Raw genomic sequence first — 26034 nt, 5'->3', positions numbered from 1 at the left:
ATGTAAAACTTAGGTTTCTTGGTCCAGCAAGGTCAATCTAATCACAATTTAAATTTTCTCCAGGGATCTCTTATTTATAATAATGAGGTACCTACTTGTTGACGACAGGGACATGATACATTAATGTATATATAGCATATACATAAAAAAAAAAGAAATCACTTATAATGATACACTTAACTTTCTTGTGCTGCTTTCTAGCCTTCATCCCGGCGGCTTGGATTGTCCTGTGCCAACTGTCACACCACAACCACCACTTTGTGGCGTAGGAACGCCGAGGGCGAACCTGTGTGCAATGCTTGTGGACTCTACATGAAACTCCATGGGGTGCGCCACGTGTGCTGCTCATGTGTCTATATGTTTAGTATAGTTCGCATGTGACTGCAGTTAAGGGAAAAAGCAGAAGAGGAGGGGATGAAAGTGAAAAGGTGGTCTTATATGCATGTTATTGACTCTAGGATATGAATTCTACTGTTGTCTTACTCAGCAGTAAGAAACAAAATGCTACCAATTAAACTGTCACACACTTCCAGTGTAAGACAGCTCAATATTAGAAATATTAAAAATGTGGAAAGTGTGTATTAGAATTGATAAAATGGTTATAACCCTTAAAAAAAACTGCACAGAGAGAAAAAAGCATGGAACCAACCAAAAATGCACTATTACTAGTTTTAGTCTTAATTTTTGAATGCAATCAAATATATTTATACAAAGAAGTAACCTACAGGATGGGGCAAAGGTAGGTTTACAGTTCTTTGTACAGAAAAGAATACAATACAATAATAATACAATAATAATATACAAATAATAATACAATAATGATAATATAAGAATAAACTCGTGTACTTATAACTGTACACCTACTTTTGTCACACCCTACAATTGATAGTTAGAAAGAGTCTATACTTCATTTCAATGATAGCACAAAATATTATAAATATATCTATCTTTTAAAAGAAAATAACCTTTTGTGTATGTAGGAGAAAGAGAATACATAAGCTCTTTGAAATAAAAATATGCATTCTGTGGTTTTACTCTATAATTGAAGTTGTTTAAAACAATAAATATTAATTGAGGGAATAATATCTCCCTGGCAAACCACCTCATTTTTCCTGAAGGAATCTGTATGTGATGGGGTAAGAGCAGTCTTTGTGCAGTTGAAATCTATTGAGTGTATATAAAAATTGGATTGAGATTTATGCCAAGTTCTTGTAAATGAGGGCTTTCAGTACTGATGCTGGGTCTTCAGCTAAAGTTTGGGTTTTCTTCAATATAATATTTATTAACTGTATGGCCTATGTGAAAAACATTTCTTTAGGTACCTCGACCGCTTGCTATGAAAAAAGAGGGAATTCAAACCAGGAAACGAAAACCTAAGAACATAAACAAGTCAAAGGCTTGTTCTGGTGAATATAATAAAATGCAATTTGATTGTAAAGTATTTGCCAACCTTCACAGTAGAGTATATTTATATTTATGAGGTTAATTTTTGCTGTTGCAGGCAATAGCAATAATCCTGTTCCTATGACTCCATCTTCCACCTCTTCTAACTCAGATGATTGCAGCAAAAATACTTCTCCTACAACACAACCGACAGCCTCAGGGGTAAGTGTTGAAATGATGTAGACTCTTGCTGAACTAGTGAGTAGCTCTCTAGTTTATTATCTCAAATTTTATCTTATCTGGTAGTACAGTAATCTAAACCAACAGTTCAGTTTAGTTAGCTGATACCTAAGAATAGTTTTTAAGGAAAATTACATTTGAATGTCAACAAAATGACAAACCTTAAGTACTTTACAAACCTCTTAATTAAAATCATATCATATTTTTATGGTGAAATTAATCCAAGTAAAAGCTAGAAGTCTTTAAATGCACCTTAATTGTACCCAGGCTTTTTCTTTTTCTTTTTTTTTTTCAGCTTTGCTACAAACCTGTGAGCAATATGGTTTGTGAGTGAGGGTCTTTTGTTCAATCACACACAGAGTTAGTATCTGTAAAGCCGCGATCAGAACTCAGTTTTTCTCAAGTGAAGAGCGTTTTCCCACCCTGGCGTTTCCTAAATTTATCTGGAACGCTCTTTAAAAACAGCCAGGCCTCACCTTAGATGTCACTGAAACCCAGGGTGGGACCTGGGAGGCCCATCCCAGGGGATGGAAGGATTATACTGAGACTAGTTTAGGATGGAACACCCAGCTTTAAAGTCCCTATTTACTTAGTAATTGTTTTCTACATTTAGTTTTTGCCTTATTCGAGGTACTTTGAAATGCTACAGATTCTTGGGCCCCACCCTAGTTTTTCTGAGTCAAAAGTCTCTGGGGCTGGGGCTTGGAAATTTGTGTTTTTAAGTGCCCCAGGTGAAATCGAAACCCTGCCCTTGAGGTGTCTGTCTTCCAACCAGCGTTTGGGAACCACAGAGCTGGTTTCTTTTCTTTCATCGTGTTTTTACAGGCTTAACCAAGTAAAAATTAAATACTTAAAAATCATTTTAAAACTGTGCTTTTAAATTATATTTATTTCCGTTTGTTCTCTGACCCAAATTCTTCTGGGCTTTTTCTTTAATGAACCAAGAAGTTTGATCAGAGTTTCACAAGGAAAAGAGCCTTTTATTCATTTTTGGTTTTTTTGCAGGCAGGTTAAAGAATGTTTCTAGTCGTTATAAAGGTGGGACTCTGGTGTATGCTGTTTTTACAGGAGGGTTACATGTAATTTTAAGGTTCTGAAGTGGTAAATAGAACAGTTCTTTGTGGGGAAATGAAAAGATCAAAATTATTTTAAAATATTTTCATTATGCCCTAAGTCCTCAGAAGCAATTATGTGGCTAAATGAGGCAAAAACAATGTTCCGGTTTTCCAAAGCTTGAGGGAGCAGCCAGGCCTTTTGCCTTCAGAGTCTGTCTTTTTTAGCAGAAATGGGGCTTTCTGCCAGCTCCAAGTCACTTTTCTTGGTGATACAGCCCAGTTTAAGCTTGGAGAAAGCCAAATTTAAATGATAAATGGTAGAGCAATAGATATTTGCCCAACAATGGGCTTTGGGGACTTGGAACCATAATGGGTGGAATCCATTTTGACCTCGTGGTTTTGTGATGTAAAATTTCAAAATCAGCTCTTTGCAAGACCAATCAGTTGCCCTCCCAGGGGAGCCACAGTGAAAAGGCAGTGAAGGGTCTGGCCCTGGCCGGTCTGGAAGAAGCACCACGGGAGTCCTGCCTTCAGAGCATCTCTCTCGCCTGGGAACCAGCATGCAGAAGGTGGTTTGCCAGCCAGCACCCTTCGGAGGAACGCTCAGTTCCTCCCTAGAGGACTGGAGGCCAAGCAACAGGATTTTAGAGATTGCGGGGTTGGAGAGCAGTTCCACACAAGATCTTTTGCTGGAAGCTCCATCCTTCCTGTAGCCTGGGTAGCCTCTGAAGGACCAAGGAAGAACTGGGTGTGTGAGCTGCAGGCGTCCTCAGAAATGCTTCCTGACAGCTTCCCCCCGGGAGGGTGGGAGGGGGATTGCCTGCCCTCTTCCCTTCACCCCGGGGACCGGACCCGCTTGTGCCTGGCTCCACCAGCACTGGCTGGCACCTGGGTTGTGGATTTTCTCCGGATAGTGAGCCAATTGCGGATGTCTCCATCAGTTCCTACCTGCCGGGCCTATTGTGGGGAACTGGGCCTGCTTGGCAGAAGCCAGTCGACTGGTTGCCTTTGGAAACTTGTGTCCCTCCAAGAATAACTGTCAACTCTGGTGGTCTCCCCAGGTCACTACCAAGGAGTGCCAGTGTGTGCTCTTTGGTCCCTTAGCAGGTCTCAGAGCCTTCTCCGGGTGTGCGTGGCCAGCGTGGCAGCTGAAGCTGTAAAGAACATGCTGGAGGAGTTATCTGTGAGCCGCTGGCAGAAGCCTTTGTGAAAGGGGGCTATGTTGATAAAGATGTGTCATTTTCCCATTTTGGTCATGATTTATGATGTTGGAGGACAGTTGGTGCTGGTACTGACCGCTTATAGGATTTTGTGAAGGGCCGTAGGTGAGGGAAATACTATATCCACCTAGCAAGATTGTATCTGGTATGTAGTACTACGTGGCACCTTCGTTGGCTTCTTTGTTTAAGTGTTCTTTGATGATGGGTGCAGCTCATTGATTTCCAGTGTCCCTTTGGTGGAAATGAGGGTCATCCTGGTTTAATAGGGATAAGTGAGCTACAAAGCCAAGGGCAGTTTGAGGCATACTCAGGGGAAGACAGGAACCGGGGCCCCATGTTCTTCCGTTGAGAAATGTAAATGGCAACATAACTGCCTGACCTTTCCTTAATGGCTGTGAGTTACAGCAAGGATGTCAGGCCATTGCAGAGGTCTTAATCAAATTGGTTGCTATTTCCATTCCTCCTGAGAAATCAGGTCTAGGAGATCACCAGTATGCATTCCCAGCAGGCTTCTTTTCAGTCCTGATGCTCCTGCCCTGCCCTGCCCTGCCCTACATGTGGACATATTCAGGTGGTGATGACACCAAGTCACATCATGGCCTGGTTCCTGAGCTCACCTGGCAGGGGCTGAGTATTCTGGAGGGAGGCACTCGAGTTGTCTGCTGCCGTGAGAGGGGGCTCCAGGGTTCCCTCCCCAGCAGGGTGAAGGTGTGGGCAGGATTCCTAAAGTACAACATTGCATTCTTTCGGACAGACGCCATGAAAATAATTTTTGTGCTACTCTGAAGCCTCAATTCTTTGATTTATTTGCATGTCTTAGCTTTGTGTACTTGTTGCTACTTTGTGTTTTAACTAGACCTGTGCCTGGGAAAAAAAGGAGACATTCCTTCTGATGGTGATCAAGCCAGTGACCTGACTACCTTGTAACTCAGTTTCTCTTTGTTGTAGGCTGTGCATGATGTGTGTGTGTATTTTGGAGGTGGAGAGGGTAGTTTGTTTTCTGAGATCAGGAAGACCCGTCACTATATAGCTCAGGACTAAAATAGCCAGTCTTGTTACCTTGGAGTCTTTATGTTTATTAAAAAATGTGTTAAACTTAATTTTTGATAGACAGTTGATTAATTTTTATGACTTTTGCAGTTAAAGTTAAGTTTCTCCAAAAATAAACTTTTGTTGTGTCTAAAATTTTCTTATACATGTAGTTGTACTGAAAAATGTGCATTCATTTGACCTCAATAGACAGCAGATTTTCTTTGACATGTATATTCTCTGTGGATTGTAGGACTAATTAAATCTTTCATTGATTTCCATTTATTGACTGAGTTTATGTTTTATAGGTTCTTTTGTTATTGTTATTTAGAAGGGAGATATACTAACATGTTCTATTTCAGTAGTTACCAAATTTAGTAGTTTATAAATTTTGCTATCCTTCTTATGACTTTAACGTAAAAATTTGTAAAATTAGATGATATGTTATATATACAGGGGTGGGCAAAAGTAAGTTTATAATGGTGAGCATGTGAAACATTTTATTCTTGTATTATTTATTATTGTATTATTTGTGCTCTGTAAACCTGTTTTTGCCTACTTCGTATAGTTTATCTCTGTTTATCTCATCATTATATATTTAATGATTAAGTAGTTCTTAATTTTTAAAAATTATTTATAGAACTACTTTTAGGCAGGCAACATATGTATGTGTATTTTTGATATATAAGATGTATATAACATGATGCAACATGTGTAATACATAAACTTTATATCTTCATCTTCAAGTTTTGTTAGTTAAAAAATATTTCTTAATTTCCTTTGGGGATGCAAAAACAAAAAGGAAAAAACTGAAAAAAATAAACAACAAGAACAAAATTTCCTTTGGGATAGGAATGATTAATTTGGGGATGAAATGAACAATAAGGCAATGTCTGAGAGTAAGAAATCATTGAACATACAGGATAGGGCAAAAGTAGGTTTACAGTTGTGAGTATGCGAAACTACAGTTTATTTTTTTTCTTTTTCAGTTATTATTTTTTTATTTTCATACAAACAACTGTAAACCTACTTTTGCCCTATCCTGTATGTGACTAGTCCTTGCTTTACAGTTGTTGAGCCATTTACAAAGTATTGCACTATTGGGGGGGAGGGTGCTGTGTAATGATTAAAATAAGGTCCCTGCCCTCAAAGTGTTCATAAGGTGGTGGCAGTGGTGGAGGCGGGTGTAGAGAACTTACCGCTGGTTAGGTTTGGGGGTTCTTGAAATGAGCAACAAAGTACAGCAGGTAGTGGAAGCGGGGAGTGGTGGATTCTGACTGCACGGCTGGAAATGGCTTTTTAGAGTAGAGGAAATTCGATTTAGTCAGGTAGGATTTTTGTGGGGAAAACAACGGGATAAATGTTTCCAGGAAGAAGCGGAGTGTGGTACTTCAGGGACGTAGTTTTAGGAGTTTGGTGTGGCTGGAGTGCAGGGTGTGAGAAGCCAAAGGCAGATGCTGCTGGTACAATAGGCAGAAGGGAGATCTTTGAAACGATTTCAAATGGATATCAAGTCTGCCCTGGGAAGGGCCAAACCCACATTCATTTCTAAATGATGGACTTCCTCTAACCCCCACTGCGGTCACAAATGCATTTCTGTGTTAAAGCCCAACAATTAAAACATTCTTAGCTGGGAGTATTTTGATAATTGGTGTAAACAGATGCTAGCATGCTCCTACCTGTTCCATTTTACAAGTAAGGTTTCCCCTCATAAAGAGGAAGAAAATAATCCTTCCTTAGAGCTAGTGACATGCCCTGACCTCACAGCTTATAATGTTTAGTTCCCCAGTCCCCAGGGCTCCTCGCCGAGAGATGGTTTAGGCGGCTGCTGTGTTTCTCTGCCGAGTGGAAATGTATTAGGCATGGTGTGTGAGTGATAGGAAAAAGTTTCTACACCTTGCGGTTCATTGTTGGTGATTAACTTCTACAAAGAGAGGCGAATGGACTGCGAGGAGAACCTCACCTCACGTTCTGCGCTGGCTGGTTCTGTGCCTTTGGGTGGGTGGACCTTATCCACTTTGTGGTCAGTTTCTCTCTGTTAAATAGGTGTCTTTATTCCTGTCTCCTTTATTCTTCTGGGATGCTATGTTCCTGTCCAGAACTGTTTTCTTACTGCAGTCACCCTTTGATGATAATGTTATTCAACGACCTTGTCAAATACTTCTGAGCTGCCTGGTGTAAATCTTGTGCTCAGAGCTGTTTGAAAGAGTTAAGGCATAGCCGTAAGTGCTCCTAGCCAACGGCCAGTGATTTAGGGGCTGACGCTTGTTAGGATATCTGGGTGTCTTTTTATGGCCTTCTAAAGAAGGTTTGGCACTTTGCAGGTTAATACTTAAAGTTCTTTATCCAGATTTTTTTTTCACTTATTAATATTTGCATCCTGTGGTAAAAATTGGGATGTCACGTAGCTGCTTTTTTAGCAAGTTTATATTCCACTGCCTTTTTTTCTCCAAGTAATTGAATTTACTGTGGATTTACAGTGTCATTATGGTTGGCCACAAAATAATAGTTCCTATTATTATTAACCATTCCTATAATAATTAAATAGCTGAAAGGTCATTTGTACAGTACGTGCTGCTTTCACATAGAGGAACTTGGCCGTGAAGAGAGGATCTGAATCAAGAGACTGTTAACACGGAGACAGAAAAATGACTGCTGAACCCCTAACTTGACCGTTCCACGAGAGACTTTAGAGTACTTGAAAGCCGGACGTTAGCAATATCAGTCTTGCATTTTATCAGTCATACTCTTGCTTTTTAGAAGGTTTCCCCCCTTCCCCATACTTTCTCATTTATAAGGTAGTGGGCATATGGAAGGCAGCAAACTAGCTTCTGTCAATATCTCACATGTTTTATGAATATCTTCTCTTTTATTCCTATTAATCTACTAAGGTGGTACTTTTACCGCCATTTCCTATTTGCAGGAGTGAGACTCAGGAGGTAACTAACAGGCCTAAGGGTATATATATTATGGGCTGGGATGTGAACCCAGATTGTTATTCTCTATGGCGTATACTAGATTAATATGTGATAGATAGTATATGTGATATGAAACTTTTTGAAGAGAAGGAGTCATATTTTCTTAATGAAATCTGACTGATTTTGGTTAGTAATTTTCAGCATTAAATATGGTTCCACTGACACAGGAGGGAAGATAGTTGCCAGAGAAGTGATTTGCTCGTGACCAAACATACAGGGCACGTTGTGCAAAGTTCTTGTTAATATTATACTTATTAATAAGATACATTATAGTACTAAGACTCTTGTTAGTTGGGTAATAGAAAAAATAGTAAGATTTACTATTGTTAATGTACTTAATGTGATTAGAAAAAGATTCTCCTAAAATACTAAGTATAACTACAGTACTAAAATACTTCTAAATGATGTGATTTAAATTCATACACAGTGAATGCTAACTTAATTGGAACTTTTCAGAATGTTCAGATTGCCTTCAGTTAATTTTTACAAAATCATCATAAAAGCATTTTTAAGTAACTGTTCATATTCCCCCCCCCCCGAGTTTATAGCCCAAGATAACTCTTTTCTAAATGAATAATAAAAAAAAGAGTTACAAAGTCATTAATCTCCCACAAGGCTCTGAGAGAGTTGTGGTTAGGTCTTATTATTGCTTCATTTATAAACCAGGGCCCAGAGTGACTCTGTAAGGTCACAAAACAAGCCCACGTAGAAGCCGGGACTGGAACCAAAGTCGCCTGCCTCTCAGGCCAGGGCTGTTACCACTCCCAGGAGTTGACCAATCATCGTAGTTATTAATATCCTACTTGCCACTTGCTACAAGCCATGAACATAAATATTTTGTTGGCATTTTATCTTCAGGCTCCCTAGGTGCCAGGCTCCCTTTCTTTCTTCTCTCACAGCCCCTTCTAATAACTCACGTTCCTGTCTGACCACATTGGCCTTCACTGTGAAAGTCACACGTCACCCTGGCCAGGAACCTTGAAGTATGTGGAGTTTGCATACATTCCTTTTGATCTCAAGGCCTTTTGTGGACTTCCTCCTTTCTTTCATGTGCGCGTGCGCACGCATGTTGCAGGGAGGACAATAGAGAGGAGTAGTGAGAAATACAGGGCACTACGTTAACATCCGATGGTTTTGTATGTGTATTAGGAAACAGTACAACTGTAGTGCTCTTTCGATAGTTTATAATGTATGCGTTCACCCAGTTTATCACAGGACTGTGAATTATTTAATAAGTGACTCCTTATCACAGCCTCAAAAAGTAGAATACTAGGTAAAGAATTAAGTGTAGGCAGAATGTCATTTGCCTTTTCATATGGCCTCAAGGTTAGAAGGCTTCATTCCAGAACACAACTTTCCTCTGTAGATGACAGATCCGTTACAATCCTTTGCCCTCTATAAGAATATACAAAATTGTCACAAAACTTGAACTAATGTTACGGGAAAACATGGCCAAATTTAAGAAATTTGGCTGAGAAGGCTCTGAAATATTATTGCTAAATGAATCTTTGAAGAAAATGAATTCCTTTACTGGAACAAAAGTAATTTATTATGCATTTCATGGGTGTCTGCCAAAGAGTTACTAGCTATATGAAGAGCTAATGAATATGAATTAAACACGTGGTGTTAGCTCTGTTTATGTGGAGACCTACCTGTTGATTTTCCTCTAAAATTTTAATGATTTAATTACAAAAAGCATCTCCAAAGACAGGTGTTGGCATATGTGATAATTCATAATGATACTATTTATTATACCTGGCCCCGGCTGTTGGCATTTGTGAGACTGGGCACAGAGGGATTATTTTATTGACTTCAGATTTTAAGAAAGATTTAAACAAATAAATAACAGGTATCAGTTTTGACGTCCTGTTGGAGTCTCGTGAGTCAACAGTTCCAAGTCAGTATCTGCCCGTGTTCAAACGCTGATTTACTTGCTGTGTGGCCCTTTGGTCGTTGGTAGCGTGGTGCGGTTTCCCCAGAACTGGGGCACGCACTCCAGCAGCATCACTTTTATCTTATTAAGCACAAATACTTTTAATTTAAAGTTCTCATTAAGTTTAGTTGCTTGATTGATGGTGAAACCTGGATACGGTCTGAAGTTTATTCTGGGGGTTTACAGATTAGCAGCTGGAGGGAAACAGTTGCAGGCAGCCAGGCGCTGAGCTGCAGCTCTGTGTGTGACTATAGAGTGAGCTGCCAAGGTTTTGTAAAGCCTCTGTTTTCCTCTACTAAAGGGGAAAAGTAATTCCTACCATCTGGTTTTTAGGAGGATTGTGTAGCATAAGTGGGAGATGGCTGTAGACTTCTTTGAAGCTCAAGAGGAATAGTAGTATTTAAATTTAATCTTGGAAGTTAATAGAGATGCGCTTTATTTGCATGGCAGTGTTTTCCATCCAGAGACATTAGAAATAAATCCTCTGACCTGTGGTGGCACAGTGGATAAATTAGCGTCAACCTGGAAACACTGAGGTTGCCGGTTCGAAACCCTGGGCTTGCCTGGTCAAGGCGCATATGGGAGTTGATGCTTCCTGCTCCTCCCCCCTTCTCTCTCTCTCTCACATTCTCCTCTCTATAATGAATAAATAAAATCTAAAAAAAAAAAATTATTTAAAACCTTAAAAAAAAAAAAGAAAGAAATCCTTACTTTCAAAATGGGGGAAATTTTGTGATGCAGAGCTTTGTTACTTTGTTAACAAAGTAACCAATATTTTAAATACTGCTTTTATTTCTCTGATAGCAATTTTTCATTCCTTATGATCTTGGGTATTTCATACAGCTTTCTTGTAAATGCTGCTTGGTTCTTAGACCATGACACGCTTTCTCTAATTGAGATGGTGAGATAAGGATGCTCACCCAATCTCCTGAAAAGCCAGCTGTGGTATAAAAGATCATAATTCACTAGGTTTTAAATCTTGCCTCAGGATTCTTTACTAGTTAATCTGAAGATGATAATAGAGTCATCTGTTTTCTTTTGACTCATTTAAGAAGAAAAACTTTCTTTAGTGCGCTAATGACTTCAAGTTGTAGAACAAACCCTCCCTTTTGCCATTTGTATTTGTACATCAGGACTTTACTGACAGCCCCAGAATACTTACACATTTGGGGCCATGCCTTTCTTCACCACAACATGCTTTCTGTTTAAGTGTGTATAGATGCATAAAACACTTTGCTCCTCTTCCCAGAGTAGATTGTAGAATTGTTCCCCTGTCCTTGAGCAGGCGGCATCCGAGCCTGTGGATGTCACCTCGTTTACTCAGGCCCAGAAGGGGGAAGGGGGTCAAGCAAGGGAGCAGCAAAAATAAATAAATGACCAGTCTGCTAAAAACTGAGTTAGGTCACCAGCCGAAGTGGCCATGACTCTCTCTCTCTCTCCTTGGGACAGAATGGTGCTGTGTTCTCTCGCTTTATTTGAGCCGTTATCGAAGAATTAGAGGTGTTGCTGTGATTGACGATTTTCACATGTCCTGATGGAGACAGACCTTTGTGTATCTGTGAATCTTCCTGTGTTGCCCCCTAAATTATTGAACCAACTGTTCTTTTTTCTTTTTTCTTTTTGGTCTGGTACATTCAAACTGAAATGAGCGTTGTATTTTTTTAGGGTGGAAGTTTAGATTTATCTGAAAAGTGTTTCTTTGTTGGAACTTACACGTAGTTTTTCCTTTTCTTTTGAGGAAAGCCGCTATAAAGCACTGCGAGAGACTAACCTAAAGGTTATAAAAGCAGAGAAGGGAGCTCTGGCAATAAGGGATGGCTGGCTTCCCCTCACACAAGAAAAAGCCGCAAACACAAACTTACTTAGATTTGTAGGAAGGACAGATCAGAGGCCGTGGAAGCCGACAGTCTGACTTCGAGCTAAGGAGGCAGTTGTGATCATCATCAAAGTCTCACGCTCTGGAAATGATCACACACTCACCCTCAACCTGCCCAGGGGGCAGTGTTTTGTTTCTTCCGATCGAGGCTGCATTAAGAGGTTACAGCACATCCCTGTCGACTCCTCGTTGGTTTTCTTCCTCAAAAATGAAATGTATGTTTAGAATGCCCAAGCCGGAGAACCTGTGCTGTTTGTTCTAGAAAGGCTGTGTGCTTTAAGGGTTTTCTTTGCTCAGATGTGTAGCCTTTCCAGAGCTGCCTCCCTGGGCTTCCCCGCTGGAGGCTGTCTCTGGGCCTGCCAGTGGTGGGATATGTGGAGTGAAGGGAAGGAGAGGGAACCGACATGTTGACAAGCCCACTGTGAGTCAGATACTGCGGGGTATGGACTATAGCAGGGGTCCCCAAACTACGGCCCCGCGGGCCGCATGCGGCCCCCTGAGGCCATTTATCCGGCCCCCGCCGCACTTCCAGAAGGGGCACCTCTTTCATTGGTGGTCAGTGAGAGGAGCATAGTTCCCATTGAAATACTGGTCAGTTTGTTGATTTAAATTTACTCGTTCTTTATTTTAAATATTGTATTTGTTCCCGTTTTGTTTTTTTACTTTAAAATAAGATATGTGCAATGTGCACAGGGATTTGTTCATTTTTTTTTTTTTAGTCTGGCCCTCCAACAGTCTGAGGGACAGTGAACTGGCCCCCTGTGTAAAAAGTTTGGGGACCCCTGGACTATAGTGTACCAATTCAGAAATCCTTGACTTTTCAGATGTGCAGGGGTAGGCAAAACTATGTTTACGTACGCAAAACAGAGAGTTTGTTCTTGTATTATTTATTTGTATTACAACTATAAACCTACTCTGCCCACTTTTGTATGTCTGAAAATGAACAAAGACTTATTCTCACAGGGAAAAATATCTAGTGATCTAAAGATGAACTGTGTCTATGTCACAGGCTAGGGGATATTTTCCATGTCATGGTCTGCCACAGCCAAGTTGTCCCTGAAGTCATTTATTCCTTTAGGAGGGAGTTTTCCAGCCCAGCTGCTCTGCCATCAGTTGTCTCCCACCTAACTTGTCTTGCACTCAGTGCTAAGCCCAGGCTGGGTCTGGTGCTGATAACACATTTTTTTTTTTTTTTCAACAGGAAGTGCCTCCATTTTCAGTTGTCTGTGGGAGGGTGGAGGGCAGATAAGCTGTGAATGGAAACACTGAACAGATTTCTGCTCCACCCTCATTGCACTTTGATCAGAGAAAGGGCCAGGACCTCCGCCTGCCCGAGCTAGCTGTGAGTTTGCCCGCAGAAAGGAGGAAGGATATTTCAGCTATGGGCATTCCCGTGCGCTGTTCTCTATTGTTGTTCAGAAATATTTGGTGGAGTAGGTTGGTTTCGCTTAGTGAGATGTCTTCTTTTGCTATGTTGAGATATCTGTAATCTGAACGGAAGTCCTTCAGGGGTTTAACTAGATGTGGGAAGACATAGTACCAGTGGAAATTTTTTACTTGTACTTATGTACACATGTATTAGGTCCAGGGTCACAATACGTTTTCTCTGATTTTCTCCGCATACCGTACTGATTCTCAATAGGTACCTCCTAAATATCACCAATGAAGAAAAGGCACTTGGACAAGCCAGGTTTCTTAAGGAGAGTTGTGCCAATTTTAGACTTCTGCAGTTAGAATACCAGTTTTGAGGGCTCAGGTTCCACTGGGGAACTCATGTAGTGTGTTTGGTGCTTTGACTTTATGTGGAACCATGTTTCGCATGGGCATGATGGTCACGTGGCGTGGAGGTGACTCCAGGAGTGTATGAGGCACCTTCCACCCCCCCACCCCCATGTTAGTGCTCTGCTCTAATTACTCCCTATTTTTTCATGCTACTTTATGACTCTATCCAGCCTGGCTCAACACTCAAGTGCTTGTGCCCCACGTCGCTGGTGCTAGTAGTGTCTTCTACTCTTCTCTAAAACTTAGGCTGTACTATGCCATTCAATTAAAATAGTCAAAGAAAGGCATAGATAGCTAACAGATTGGGCCCTCTCAAATGGTCCCCTGTCCTCCAAGCCCTCCTAGGTTCCCTTGAAATACGCTTTCTTATGTGTGCATGGACAAGTTGTAATGGTGACAGAATTTTTTTTATGTCCTGATGTTTTTCATCTAACATTGCATTACGGGATTTTTTCCATTTTGCTACATGATCTTATTATTTTTAATAATTGCTTAATAGTTCATTGAGCGGATGTGCTTTGCTTTTCCAAATTGTTCCCATATTATTAGATATTAGATTATTTCCATGGTTTCCACTATTACAAGTAAACCTGCAATGGATGTCTTCCCATGTGGAGCCTTTCCCTTCATTTCCATTCTTTCCTTTAATAATACACGTTCAGAAGCGAAATTACAGAGCTAAGTAAGTTATAAAATTCTCTGTCTCTTCAAATGCCTTCTAAGGTGTGTACCAGAATATAGCCCCACTGGTCACTGATGAGGGTACTGGGATTATCATGATGTCATCAGCTCTCACCCTTATGATCTCATTTTGTATCTTTAGAAAAAAAGTAGTAGTTTTTTTTTTGTTATGATTGACATATATAAAACTTTTTTTTTTTTCTACAGGGACAGAGAGAGTCAGAGAGAGGGATAGATAGGGACAGACAGACAGGAATGGAGAGAGATGAGAAGAGCATCAATCATTAGTTTTTCGTTGCGACACCTTAGTTGTTCATTGATTGCTTTCTCATATGTGCCTTGACCACGGGCCTTCAGCAGACTAAGTAACCCCTTGCTCGAGCCAGCGACCTTGGGTCCAAGCTGGTGAGCTTTTTTTTTCTTTTTTTTTTTTTTTTGCACAAGCCAGATGAGCCCGTGCTTAAGCTGGTGACCTCAGGGTCTCGAACTTGGGTCCTCCGCATCCCAGTTCGACGCTCTATCCATTGCGCCACCACCTGGTCAGGCGACATACATAAAACTTTTACATTGTCATATTCTGTGTTTAAATAGTAAATCCCCATTTACAAAGTGGTTCTCAAGCTTTGGGAACAAATACTTGTTCCATTTTTTTTCTGAGAGACTCAGATGTTGCTTTTGATTTCAAATGAGCTGATATATGTATGTTTTACTTTTATTGACTTTATTGGGGTTCCATTGGTTAATAAAATTATATAGGTATCAGGGTATAATTCCATAATATATCACCTATATGCTGTATTGGGTGTTCACCCCAAGTCAAGTCTCCTTCCATCTTCATTCATCCCCCCATACTCTCTTACCATTCCACCTTCCTTCTCCTCTGGTAAAACCATACTATTATCTATGTCTGAGATTTTTGTTTCTGTTTTTGTTTTGTTTGATCCATTCACTTTTTTCACCCAGCCTCTCAACCTCCCTCCTGCTAACAGTTGTCAGTCTGTTTTCTGTGTCTATGAGGCTGTTTCTATTTTGTTTGTTTATTTTGTTCATTAGATTCTGAGTGAAATCATATGGTAGTTATCTTTCTCTGACTGGCTGATTTCACAGCATAATGATCTCCAGGTTTATCCATGCTGTCGCAAAAGTTACGATTTTCTTCTTTTTTATAGCTGAGTAGTATTCCAATTGTGTAAATGTACCACAGTTTTATTTTGTTTTGTTTTGCATTTTTTCCAAAGCTGGAAACAGGGAGGCAGTCAGACAGACTCCCGCATGCGCCCGACTGGGATCCACCCGGCACGCCCACCAGGGGGCGATGCTCTGCCCATCTGGGGCGTTGTTCTGTTGCAACCAGGGCCATTCTAGCGCCTGAGGCAGAGGCCATGGAGCCATCCTCAGCGCCCGGGCCAACTTTGCTCCAATGGAGCCTTGGCTGCAGGAGGGGAAGAGAGAGACAGAGAGGAAGGAGAAGGGGAAGGGGTGAAAAAACAGATGGGCACTTCTCCTGTGTGCCCTGGCTGGGAATCAAACCCAGGACTCTTGCACGCCAGGCCGACGCTCTACCACTGAGCCAACCAGACAGGGCCTTGTTTTGTTTTTAATCCTAATTTACTGGTGGATACTTGGGCTGCTTCCAAATTTTAGCTATCGGAAATAATGCTGCACAGAACATAAGGGTACATTTATTCTTTCAAATTAGTGTTTTGGAATTCTTCGGATAAATTCCTAGAAGTGGAATCACTAGGTCATAAGGAAGTTCTGTTCTTAATTTTTTTTAGATAATAGCATGCTGCTTTCCACAGTGGTTGCACCAATCTGCATTCCCACCAACAGTGCACGTTTCCCTTTTCTCCACATTCTTTTTTTTTCAGAGAGAGTCAAAGAGAGGGATAGATAGGGACAGACAGGAATGGAGAGAGATGAGAAGCATCAATCATCAGTTTTTCGTTGTGACACCTTAGTTGTTCATTGATTGTTTTTTCATATGTGCTTTGACCACGGGCCTTCAGCAGACCGAGTAACCCCTTGCTCGAGCCAGCAACCTTGGGTCCAAGCTGGTGAGCTTTTGCTCAAACCAGATGAACCCGTGCTCAAGCTGGCAACCTCGGGGTCTCGAACCTGGGTCCTTCCGCATCCCAGTCCGACGCTCTATCCACTGTGCCACCGCCTGGTCAGGCTTTCTCCACATTCTTGCCAGCACCATCTGACAGGTGTGGGGTGGTATCTCATTGTGGTTTTAATTTGCACTTCTCTGATGATTAGTGATTAGTTGAGAATCTTTTCATATGTCTACTGGCTGTCGCTTCTTTTTCTGGAATGTTTAACATGGCAAGGCATCATGCTGATGCTTTTACAAACATCTCAATTAATTGTCACAACCATATTGAGGTAGGTAAGACAAGAGCCAGTTAGGGAGCAGGAGGCCCAGAGAGGTGACTGTACTCAGTGGGTGGCAGAACCAGGACAGGCTGCCTGAGGCTCATCTGCAAGGATCTCCCTGCTCTTTGATTCCTTTTATGACCTCTTGCCCCACCTCACTGTCTCAGCCACTCATTTATCATTTATGGTAGGCAGTTGAGCAGACTTACTTTCGAATGTGTATGTGTCCTGGCTCCTCATATGGCCTGAGAGTTCGTCCAGGGAGTGATTGTCTTTTTGGGGCTCGTAGTCTCAGTGCCTGGCTCCTGTGGCTACTTTGCTACTGACTTTTGGTGACAACAGACCATTCTGCTATCTGCACATCTGGCCATTTGAGGTGGGCTGCTTCCTGGGCCAGTCCTGGCTCCTTCTTTATGTCAGAGAACAGCACGTGCTATGCTAAAGTCAAATTTAGTTAGATAAATGCAGGTGTGCTCTTTTGGGGAATATCACCCTTCTGTTTATCTTTGAATTCTTTTTTTGTATTTTTTTTCTGAAGCTGGAAACAGGGAGAGACAGTCAGACAGACTCCCGCATGCGCCCGACCGGGATCCACCCAGCACGCCCACCAGGGGCGACGCTCTGCCCACCAGGGGGCGATGCTCTGCCCCTCCGGGGCGTTGCTCTGCTGCGACCAGAGCCACTCTAGCGCCTGGGGCAGAGGCCAAGAAGCCATCCCCAGCACCCGGGCCATCTTTGCTCCAATGGAGCCTTGGCTGCAGGAGGGGAAGAAAGAGACAGAGAGGAAGGAGGGTGGGGGGTGGAGAAGCAAATGGGCGCTTCTCCTATGTGCCCTGGTCGGGAATCAAGCCCGGGTCCCCCGCACACCAGGCTGACGCTCTACCGCTGAGCCAACCGGCCAGGGCCCCTTCTGTTTATCTTTGGGGATTAAAGCTGGATTCACGTTGGCACTGCTCATTGTAGAGGTTTTGGATTTTAAGGGCTGATATTAATCACCATATTTATATGTGTAACCAAATCCATATCTTTAGTGTCTTTGACAGGATTATTTCAGCTATTTAAAAGTTTTCGCAACAATATATTAAAAATTTTAGTCATATCAATGGCTTTGAAATTTGCTTTTTTTTTTTTTTTTTTTCTTCATCTAAAGCCCTCAGTGTAAATCTTTAAGTTTGTGTTACTTAAAAAGAAGTTTGGGTATGGGGTACTGTTGTTGCTGGATTTTTATAAACACTCATCATTTTTGCTAGTAAGAGGAAGGATTGGATATGAGGAGGGGCTGGATGCAGTCTGTCCAGCTGGTAAAAGTTGGAATAGGCAGAGACATTGCTGTCACATGGTCGGACCTCCTGAAGCCCCGCCTCCCAGCGTCCTGTGCTTATTGTGAGGATGAGAGACAAGATCAGATTTTACCCAGGGAAGAGGAGGGCCACGTTCACTTCCAGACCCCAGGCAGACCTTTGTTCATCTCAGCCTGTATTTTGCGCCCCATGTTTCTCTGAAGTGAATACAACATCAATTCAGCCAGACACATGTTTTAAGGATTTGATGGGATTGTGTATTTAAAAAAAAAAAAAAAGGAATGCTTTGAGAAGTACAAAATAGGTCTGCCTGTGTCAAAAAGCAAGTATCTAGTAGTTTATGGGATAGAGCTCTGAAAGCACAGAACGAGTAATAGCCTTCTGAGCTTTGAGAAGGAAAAAGGCAGGATTTTAAAGTTCTCTAGTTATAGCTAGATTTTTTTAAAAAGTCAAATGCAGCTGCTTTCTCAAACCAGAGTCTAAATGTTATTTAAGTTATTTTGGTTTGATTTTACTAGATTATATCCTATGTTTTCTTTTGTTTTTTATTTTTCATTTTTAACTTTTATTTTTTTTAGTGAATTTATTTATTTATTTATTTTTAAATTTTTACTTTTTACAGAGACAGAGAGAGAGTCAGAGAGAGGGATAGATAGGGACAGACAGGAACGGAGAGATGAGAAGCATCAATCATTAGTTTTTTTCGTTGCGCATTGCAACGCCTTAATTGTTTATTGATTGCCTTCTCATACGTGCCTTGACTGCAGGCCTTCAGCAGACCGAGTAACCCCTTGCTGGAGCCAGCGACCTTGGGCCCAAGCTGGTGAGCTGGCGAGCTCGGGGTCTCGAACCCGGGCCTTCTGCATCCCAGTCCAACACTCTATCCACTGCGCCACTGCCCGGTCAGGCATATCCTATGTTTTTATATGGCCTTTCTCATTGGGTGGAAGGACTGAATGAAACAATACAAAGGTAACTGTTCGCTTGGAGGAACAATTGTCACAATCTTTACAGATACAGGATGTTAGCATTTTCATTATTATGTAGTCTGCTTCAAACATAGCCCATTCTTCTTGGAAAGATTTAAGGTAAGTAAGATTGATATTAAAACCTGTATAGGCATGGGTTAATTTTCCATGAAGTCAGTGCTCTAAAATTTCATTTATCATGCTTTGCTGAAGTGGGTAGCTTTCTCTTTTAGACTTTGACGTAACTGCTTAGCCATGTGGCTCTGCTGTGTGTGTGTGTGTGTGTGTGTGTCCAAGGTTCTGCATTTTCTCAATGATTTAATTGTGTGGGCATCATTAGGGTGTGTTTACCTGCACAGTATGGCTTGTTTCACTGTCAGAGATCTTAGGGTTTGGCACTTTTTACAAATCGTCTTCCTCCAGCTCCCTTTCTGCTTTTGTTCAGCTGCCCACGTTGCTGTGTGGTTACCGCCATGAGTTCTCAGGATAACAGGAGAATGCTTCTGAAAGCTTAAATCTCCAGGGTCAGGTCAACGGTACCGTGGGCACACAGACAGCTGTGCCTGGCTGCACTGCCCTTCTCACCGGTTCCCTCGTGCTATACCTACCATTATCATTAATTCTCTCCCCTTCTCTTTCTCTTCGTTTGTGTCCATCTTCCACCAGGCGGGTGCCCCGGTGATGTCCGGCACGGGAGAAAGCACTAACCCCGAGAACAACGAGCTCAAGTACTCAGGTCAAGATGGGCTGTACATAGGTGTCAGCCTAGCCTCGCCCGCCGAAGTCACGTCTTCCTCGGTGAGACAGGATTCTTGGTGCGCGCTGGCCCTGGCCTGAGCCCGCCTCCGGGAGCGGGAGGACCCTCGGGGACCTACGGCGACTGTGCCACGCCCATGCAGACCGGGGGCGAGTATGCTGACCGAACATTCCTCTGACGCGTGATTTCCGTGCCTTTATTTTGAAAGAGATGCATTTCCCCAGAGGTTGGCTCTGCCTTACCAGCTGGCCCGCCAGTGAAGAGCCAGGGGAGAAGATGGAGCTTCCTGGGAAGGCCAGTGCATGCCGCTGGGCCTGCCCGGGCTGCCCGCTGTGCCACTTCCAGAAACCTGGACTAGGACGGGGGCCTTGCTTGCTAAGGAATATTGATATGTTTTTTGAAGAAAAAAAAAAAGGGTTTATGTGTATTGCCCCAAATCATGTGCTTCTTCTGATCAGTTTTGGTTATTCCAGAATTTTGAAATACTTTTCCACACCCAGTTTTCACATGCGTTTCATGGAGAAGACCGTTTGAGGCCATTTTGGTACACACCTCTGGAGGCTGAGTTGGGTCATGAGGTCACTTGTCAAAAATATTACTCAGCTTACAAGACTGCATTATAACGATAATGTACACTGTGACTTACGTTTCTCAAAAGTTCATATTGTGTGGCTGATCTGAAGTCAGTCGGAATTTGTAAACAGGGTAGCAAACAAGATATTTTTCTTCCATGTATACAATAATTTTTTGTTTTTTAAAAAAAGTGCAATTTGCGTTGCAGCAATCAGTGTTAAATCATTTGCATAAGATTTAACAACATTTTTTATAATGAATGTAAACATTTTAACTTAATGGTACTTAAATAATTTAAAAGAAAAATGTTAACTTAGACATTCTTATGCTTCTTTTACAACTACATCCCATTTCTATATTTCCAATTGTTAAAAGAGAAATATTTCAAGAACAAATCTTCTCTCAGGAAAATTGCCTTTATTCATTTGTTAAGAATTCTTATATGAGAACACCGGTATCCCCCCCCTTTATTTTACTGTGGAAATACGTGCTGGAAAAATTGCAACAAAACTTTACTACCTAACAGACAACATTTGTAAATAACTCTAGGCATCTGTACACGCTAAGATGAAGTCTTGACAGTTGTGACTAACCCACAGGCTGGTTGGTTTACATTATTATTTTTTTTTAATGGGATGTCATATGGAAACCTATTTCACCAGAGTTTTAAAAATAAAAAGGGTATTGTTTTGTCTTCTGTACAGTGAATTCCTTCCCTTTCAGTTTCATTTTGATACTGTATGTGGCTAGAGATATTCATATAAAACAAGCGCATATGATGTTTGCAAATTGCCCTACGGCCTTCTTTTCAATGAATTGTCCTTTGGGGCCTGTTTTATAACTTGGTGTATCTGAAGTTGGCAGATGGATTTAGTTACCACTTTCAATTTGCATTTGGGACAATTTTTATAAGTGGAAGGGACTCAGTATTATATCACATTATCTGCAATTATAAGCATTCTCTTTAGGATCAATCCTTAAAAACATTGAAAAAGTCCAGAATTTCTTTCCCTCTGAAAGAAATATATTTTATAATCCAGAAATGGTCTTCTTTCTGGAACCTCCCTTTTGCAAAATGCTGCTAAGCCTTATAGCTTATCTGAGGTTGAAGTAAGTCCTTATACTCACCAGAAGATATAAAATGATCTGAACAGACCCTGCCTTTTCTTCACTGTTGGGTGGATATCAGGAAATCAAGAAACTATTCCACAATACAGAATAGTGTAATTTCATTTTGACTCTGGGGTGTGAGGCATTTTTGACTTCTTTTCATATACTAATTAACAGCCATTTTATGGGGTCCAGTTTGATTCTTAGAAAAGTCTCTTATGGGGTCATGCTAGAAGTCAGACTTAGCTGGGGTATGTGTGTGTCTGGGGAAGTCACTGAAGCCCACATGTACCCTGAAACCATATGGTGGGCTAGAACAATGGTTATGAGTGCTGGGTCTGGAGTCAGACCACTAGGCTTCAAGTCCTGTTCTGTATTCATGAGCTCCCTGAGGGCAAGTTATCCAACTCATTTTCCTCATCTGTAAAATGATGCCAGTAACATGTAACTCGTAGGAGAGAGTCCATATAAAGTGCTTAGGACAGGGCCTGGCACATAGTAAGCATTGACTGTGAACTTGACTTTGAAGGAGAGTGGCAGGAGTTCTTACTACATGGGTGTTTGAAATATCGTAGTCCCTGTGCTGAATCAGAAGTTTATGGTCTATAAGAGTCTGATGTCCCTTGGCTCACCTGCACTTCAACAATACCAGGGAGAGTGATAGGAGGGACTCCCCTTCACCCAGCCCAGGAGCTGGCTGAGATGGATGGGGAAGATGCTTGAGAGATACCAATGTGAGTTCAGCTGATGGTTTGAACAGGGCTGGTCTGATAGCAAAGGAAAATTATTATTCCCTTATTATATATATATTTTTAACAGAGACAGAGTTAGAGAGGGGGATAGACAGGAACGGAGAGATGAGAAGCATCAATCATTAGTTTTTCATTGCGCATTACGACACTTTAGTTGTTCATTGATTGCTTTCTCATATGTGCCTTGACCGCGGGCCTTCAGCTGAATGAGTAACCCCTTGCTCGATCCAGTGACCTTGGGTCCAAGCTGGTGAGCTTTTGCTCAAACCAGATGAGCCCGAGCTCAAGCTGGCAACCTCGGGGTCTTGAATCTGGGTCCTTCTGCATCCCAGTCTGACGCTCTATTCATTGCGCCACCATCTGGTCAGGCTATTCCCTTATTTTTTTCTCCCTCCTTTCTCTTACAGTTTTCATTATTTTGAGTTATTTCTGCTGTGTTGGCAGTTGTTAGAGTTAATATGCTTAAGAATTTACTGGGGCTTCCAAATGATCTTTTTTTCTGGGGATGGTCTCAATTGCTGCTACTTCCCATCCTAAAGTGCCATTAAGTTGCTTAAAGCTCCTCTTCCTTTTGAACACAAAGGGGAAAGAATTACAGCTTTTATGAAATAAATGACAAAGGGCAGAAAGCGAGGGAAGGGACTCTGTCCTGACACAGTGAACTCCACTGATCTGCGCTTTTTCAATGGCAACTTGCTCCCATCTGTGACTGTATAGAGCGGAAGTTTCAGCATTTCTTCCAAACATAATCTTGGCATCTTTTCCCTAGAGGATGGTGTACCAAAAAGTCATTTCTCAAAAAGGAGTGTATTTACATAGATGCTGCACCTCAGCTTCCAGTCCTGGTACCCATTCCCGCGGGCTGCAGATCCATGTCTTCTGTCATCCTCGGCTGATTTTAGGTCACCTTACATAACCAAAGACTCTGTCTGGGGTATCTCTTCAGGGTCGCTTTGTGTTGCTTCCTGGTGCCTATGGGAGGGTCAGGAAGGCAAAGGGAGCCATTCATTTCCCCCTGCAAATAAATTAACTTCTTGCTCATGGGAAATGTTTTCCTCAGTCCTTGGAAAATTGATGTAATTTCAGATTATAGATAGGTTAACTGCTGGAAAGGCAATACAGCAGTCTCGGTGGCTCTGCCCAGGTCTGGGCTGTTTTCACGTGAGTTGGAACAGTGTGGCTTCCTCGCGGTTCAGTCTCTGTCTCTGCATTGTTCACGAGGCCTTAGGGTCCCTTTACTCTGAGAAGGAAATAGTAGGCGTGTGTGTGTGTGTGGGGGGGTTGGGGTTCGGGGGGAGCAGGGACCAAATATTCAGAAAAAGGCAGCTCTAGCTAATTTAAATGTGTTTCGTTTATGAGTTGAAATAGCAAGTCAGTTTGGCAACCTATTGTTTGGAAGCTCTAAAGGTCAGTCAGATATGGAGTGGTTATTTTAAATGAGAATTATCAATACATTTGCTAGATCAAATCTTTGAAAACAGGATCTGTGGGTAAAAGTTTTGTGTCGCTCTGGCCACTTGAGGCCTCAAGATGGATTCTGTGTGGCTGAACCATTAGCTGCAGCTAAAGCAGGGCCGTCTGCTATGGTTTATGGAGGTGTAGGGACAAGGTTCGGGGACAAGTGTCAGGGATACAAGGTACTTAGCCCTTTGTAGGATCTGCAGAGGAGAGGAATCGTGTGATGTCTTCAGTTTTTTCAACCATAAGATGTTAGTAGGCTGAAAGTCTGAACAAGTTCGTAGGAACTTTGGGTAAATAAGTTATGGTTCATAGTTCCAGATTCCTTCTAAAGGAGAGTTTTGATGTTGTAGGTGCACATCTAACCTTTGGGACTCATGGCGGAGTGAGCGGTAACGCTCTCACCAAGTCCACTGTGGCATCCCTCAGCTCTGCCCTGGAGAACGAGCAGGACAGAGGTCTTCCCTGTTCTTCCTGCTTGGCGGCCGTCAGGGGGACTTGACCATTCAACAGCTGATATCACTATTTCAGTTAAAGAGATACTTGTTTTATTTATTTACTTTCTTTTAAAGAATGAACGTTTTAAAAAGGGCTAAAATATAGCAATTAATAATGCTTCATTAGAAGGGCTTATATTTCAGTTATCGGTGGTCCCCTGTGGTAGAATAATGATCTAGCTGTCCCTCAGCTTTTGAGCATGTCATTTCCTCTCCAGACGCCAGTCTCCACAGCAAGCATACAGTAGAGAATCGGGTGGTTCAGTCTGAAGGTCCCTTCCATTTGCGTTTGCTGCCCACAGGCCCATGTGCAGATTATTAGGCAAGGAGGAGGTGATGGTGGGTCTTTGGTCTGAGTCCCAAGTCTGAGGGGCCTCCACAGGCCGCTCCATGACTGGGGAGGCTAGTGGGATTGAATCTCCTAGCTTTCTCTTGGTTCCCTCCCCTCTCAGGTTTCGATCTATGGAGGCCAAGTCCTCCTGTTGCCTTAGGCCACAAAGGATGTGAGTCCTGGTCATATTTGTAAACACAGGGACTTGGTAGGAGGTGTTGCCACCCCTTAACGCCAAACCCCTGATCAAAAACTTACGCAGCAGCGATACGGACCAGAATGGAAACGTCTGGCAGCTGAGCAGTCCACAGAACAAGGAAAAAACAGCTTTGCTTTGCTTGGCCCATTCCTTCGATACCTTGTAGTTGGTTTTTTTATTTCTTGGAAACAGTCAGCTGCTTTTCATTGTTGTTTGCCTACTGTCTTCTTTAGCCATTTCAGAGTTTTCCTCCATCTCTCTACCCATTCCCTCACTTTCACCCTTATTTTTGTGGATTCTATTCCTTTAACACTCCAAGACTGGTCTAAAATAATATATTGATAGTAAGCAAGTATTGCTTACCTATCTGCCAGTGTCTATACACAGTGCTGCACATGTATCAATTCATCTAATCCTTATACCAAGTGAATAAAGTGTTGCTATCCTGTCTTACAGATAGATGTCTCTAAAGAGGCACAGAGGAGTGAAGTAACTTGTCCAAGGTTACACAGTAGTGGTCTGGTTCAGAGCACATGCTCTTCACCACTCACCATACTGTCTTTTCATCTTGATCTATTTGAGATTTGAGGTTATGTCCTGTCTCTCTCCCCTAACATCTCAGAAACACGCAATTGTGATTTGCTACACAGGTATGTCTAGATTGAGGCAACCTCATAAAAGAATACATTTCTTCAAGTTTACAATTTCCTTAAGAATACATAAGGTAGCGTGTAGTTGTTAGCTGGGAAGCATTGAGTTTGGCGGTGTTGTGTTATCTTTGAGCAAGTCACTCCTCTCTTTTTTGTGCAACTTCAAGTAAGGCTCGTTCATGCTCTTACTTAGCTCAAACGCCTTTTGCAAAGTTTACAAAGCTGGTGAAATTATTAATAGTGATTAAAGCCGAACACCAGAGAGAACAAGGAATACTGCGTCGTGGTATAAAAGTCTTTCAGTCACACTGTGATTGTGCCAAAGAATTGTTTTCAGGAACAGTTGTGCAAGATTTTGGCAGTGGCGTCTTAGGTTTTATCTTTTTAAATAAGTGTTCATTACTGCTTACATCATTGTTGCTATTATTATTTTGATAAGTTTGCATTACTAATGACCCTCTGCACTGGGAGTTCAGAGGAATCACACGCAGTGCTTGTTAAAATGGCAGAGTCCCTGACTCCTACCCAGAGAGAATCTGATCCTGCAGGTCCTGGCTGAGGCTGAACAAACTGTGGGTTTTTTGGCCTTTGCATTAGTTAAAATTTCTGGAATAGAACAAAACTTGAAAAGTTATAAAATCGGAACGCAATAAAAAACAAGTGTCCTTTTCATTCCTGCTCCCCAGATGTAACTTACTTCTTATATTGATGATATGCATTGACTACCAATGCATACATAAGCATATACAAGTATATATATTTACTTTTTTACATATGTGGTAGTGTACTATACACATTGCTTTGCATTTTTCTTTTTTCACTGAGTATATTTGGCTAGTTCATTATTTAATTGGTGTCCTATCGAAGAATACTTGTTTCTAA

General features: G+C 41.8%; 1 protein-coding gene across 4 annotated transcripts in view; it reads left to right on the top strand.

Annotated features, from left to right (window-relative positions):
* The window catches only part of GATA6 (GATA binding protein 6), a 35533-nt gene extending 14679 nt beyond the window's left edge, over positions 1-20854 (top strand). For all 4 annotated transcript variants that reach the window (XM_066246402.1, XM_066246401.1, XM_066246403.1 and 1 more), the window contains 4 exons: positions 202-327; positions 1319-1406; positions 1502-1605; positions 19492-20854. In XM_066246402.1, coding sequence (XP_066102499.1) covers positions 202-327; positions 1319-1406; positions 1502-1605; positions 19492-19662 — 489 coding nt within the window. In that variant the 3' untranslated portion in view covers positions 19663-20854. The remainder of the gene's footprint in view (positions 1-201; positions 328-1318; positions 1407-1501; positions 1606-19491) is intronic.
* Positions 20855-26034: the final 5180 nt, after the last annotated feature.

The sequence above is a fragment of the Saccopteryx bilineata genome, chromosome 11 (assembly GCF_036850765.1).
Source record: "Saccopteryx bilineata isolate mSacBil1 chromosome 11, mSacBil1_pri_phased_curated, whole genome shotgun sequence".
NCBI lineage: Eukaryota > Metazoa > Chordata > Mammalia > Chiroptera > Emballonuridae > Saccopteryx > Saccopteryx bilineata.
This window is presented reverse-complemented; position numbering and strand designations above follow the sequence as displayed.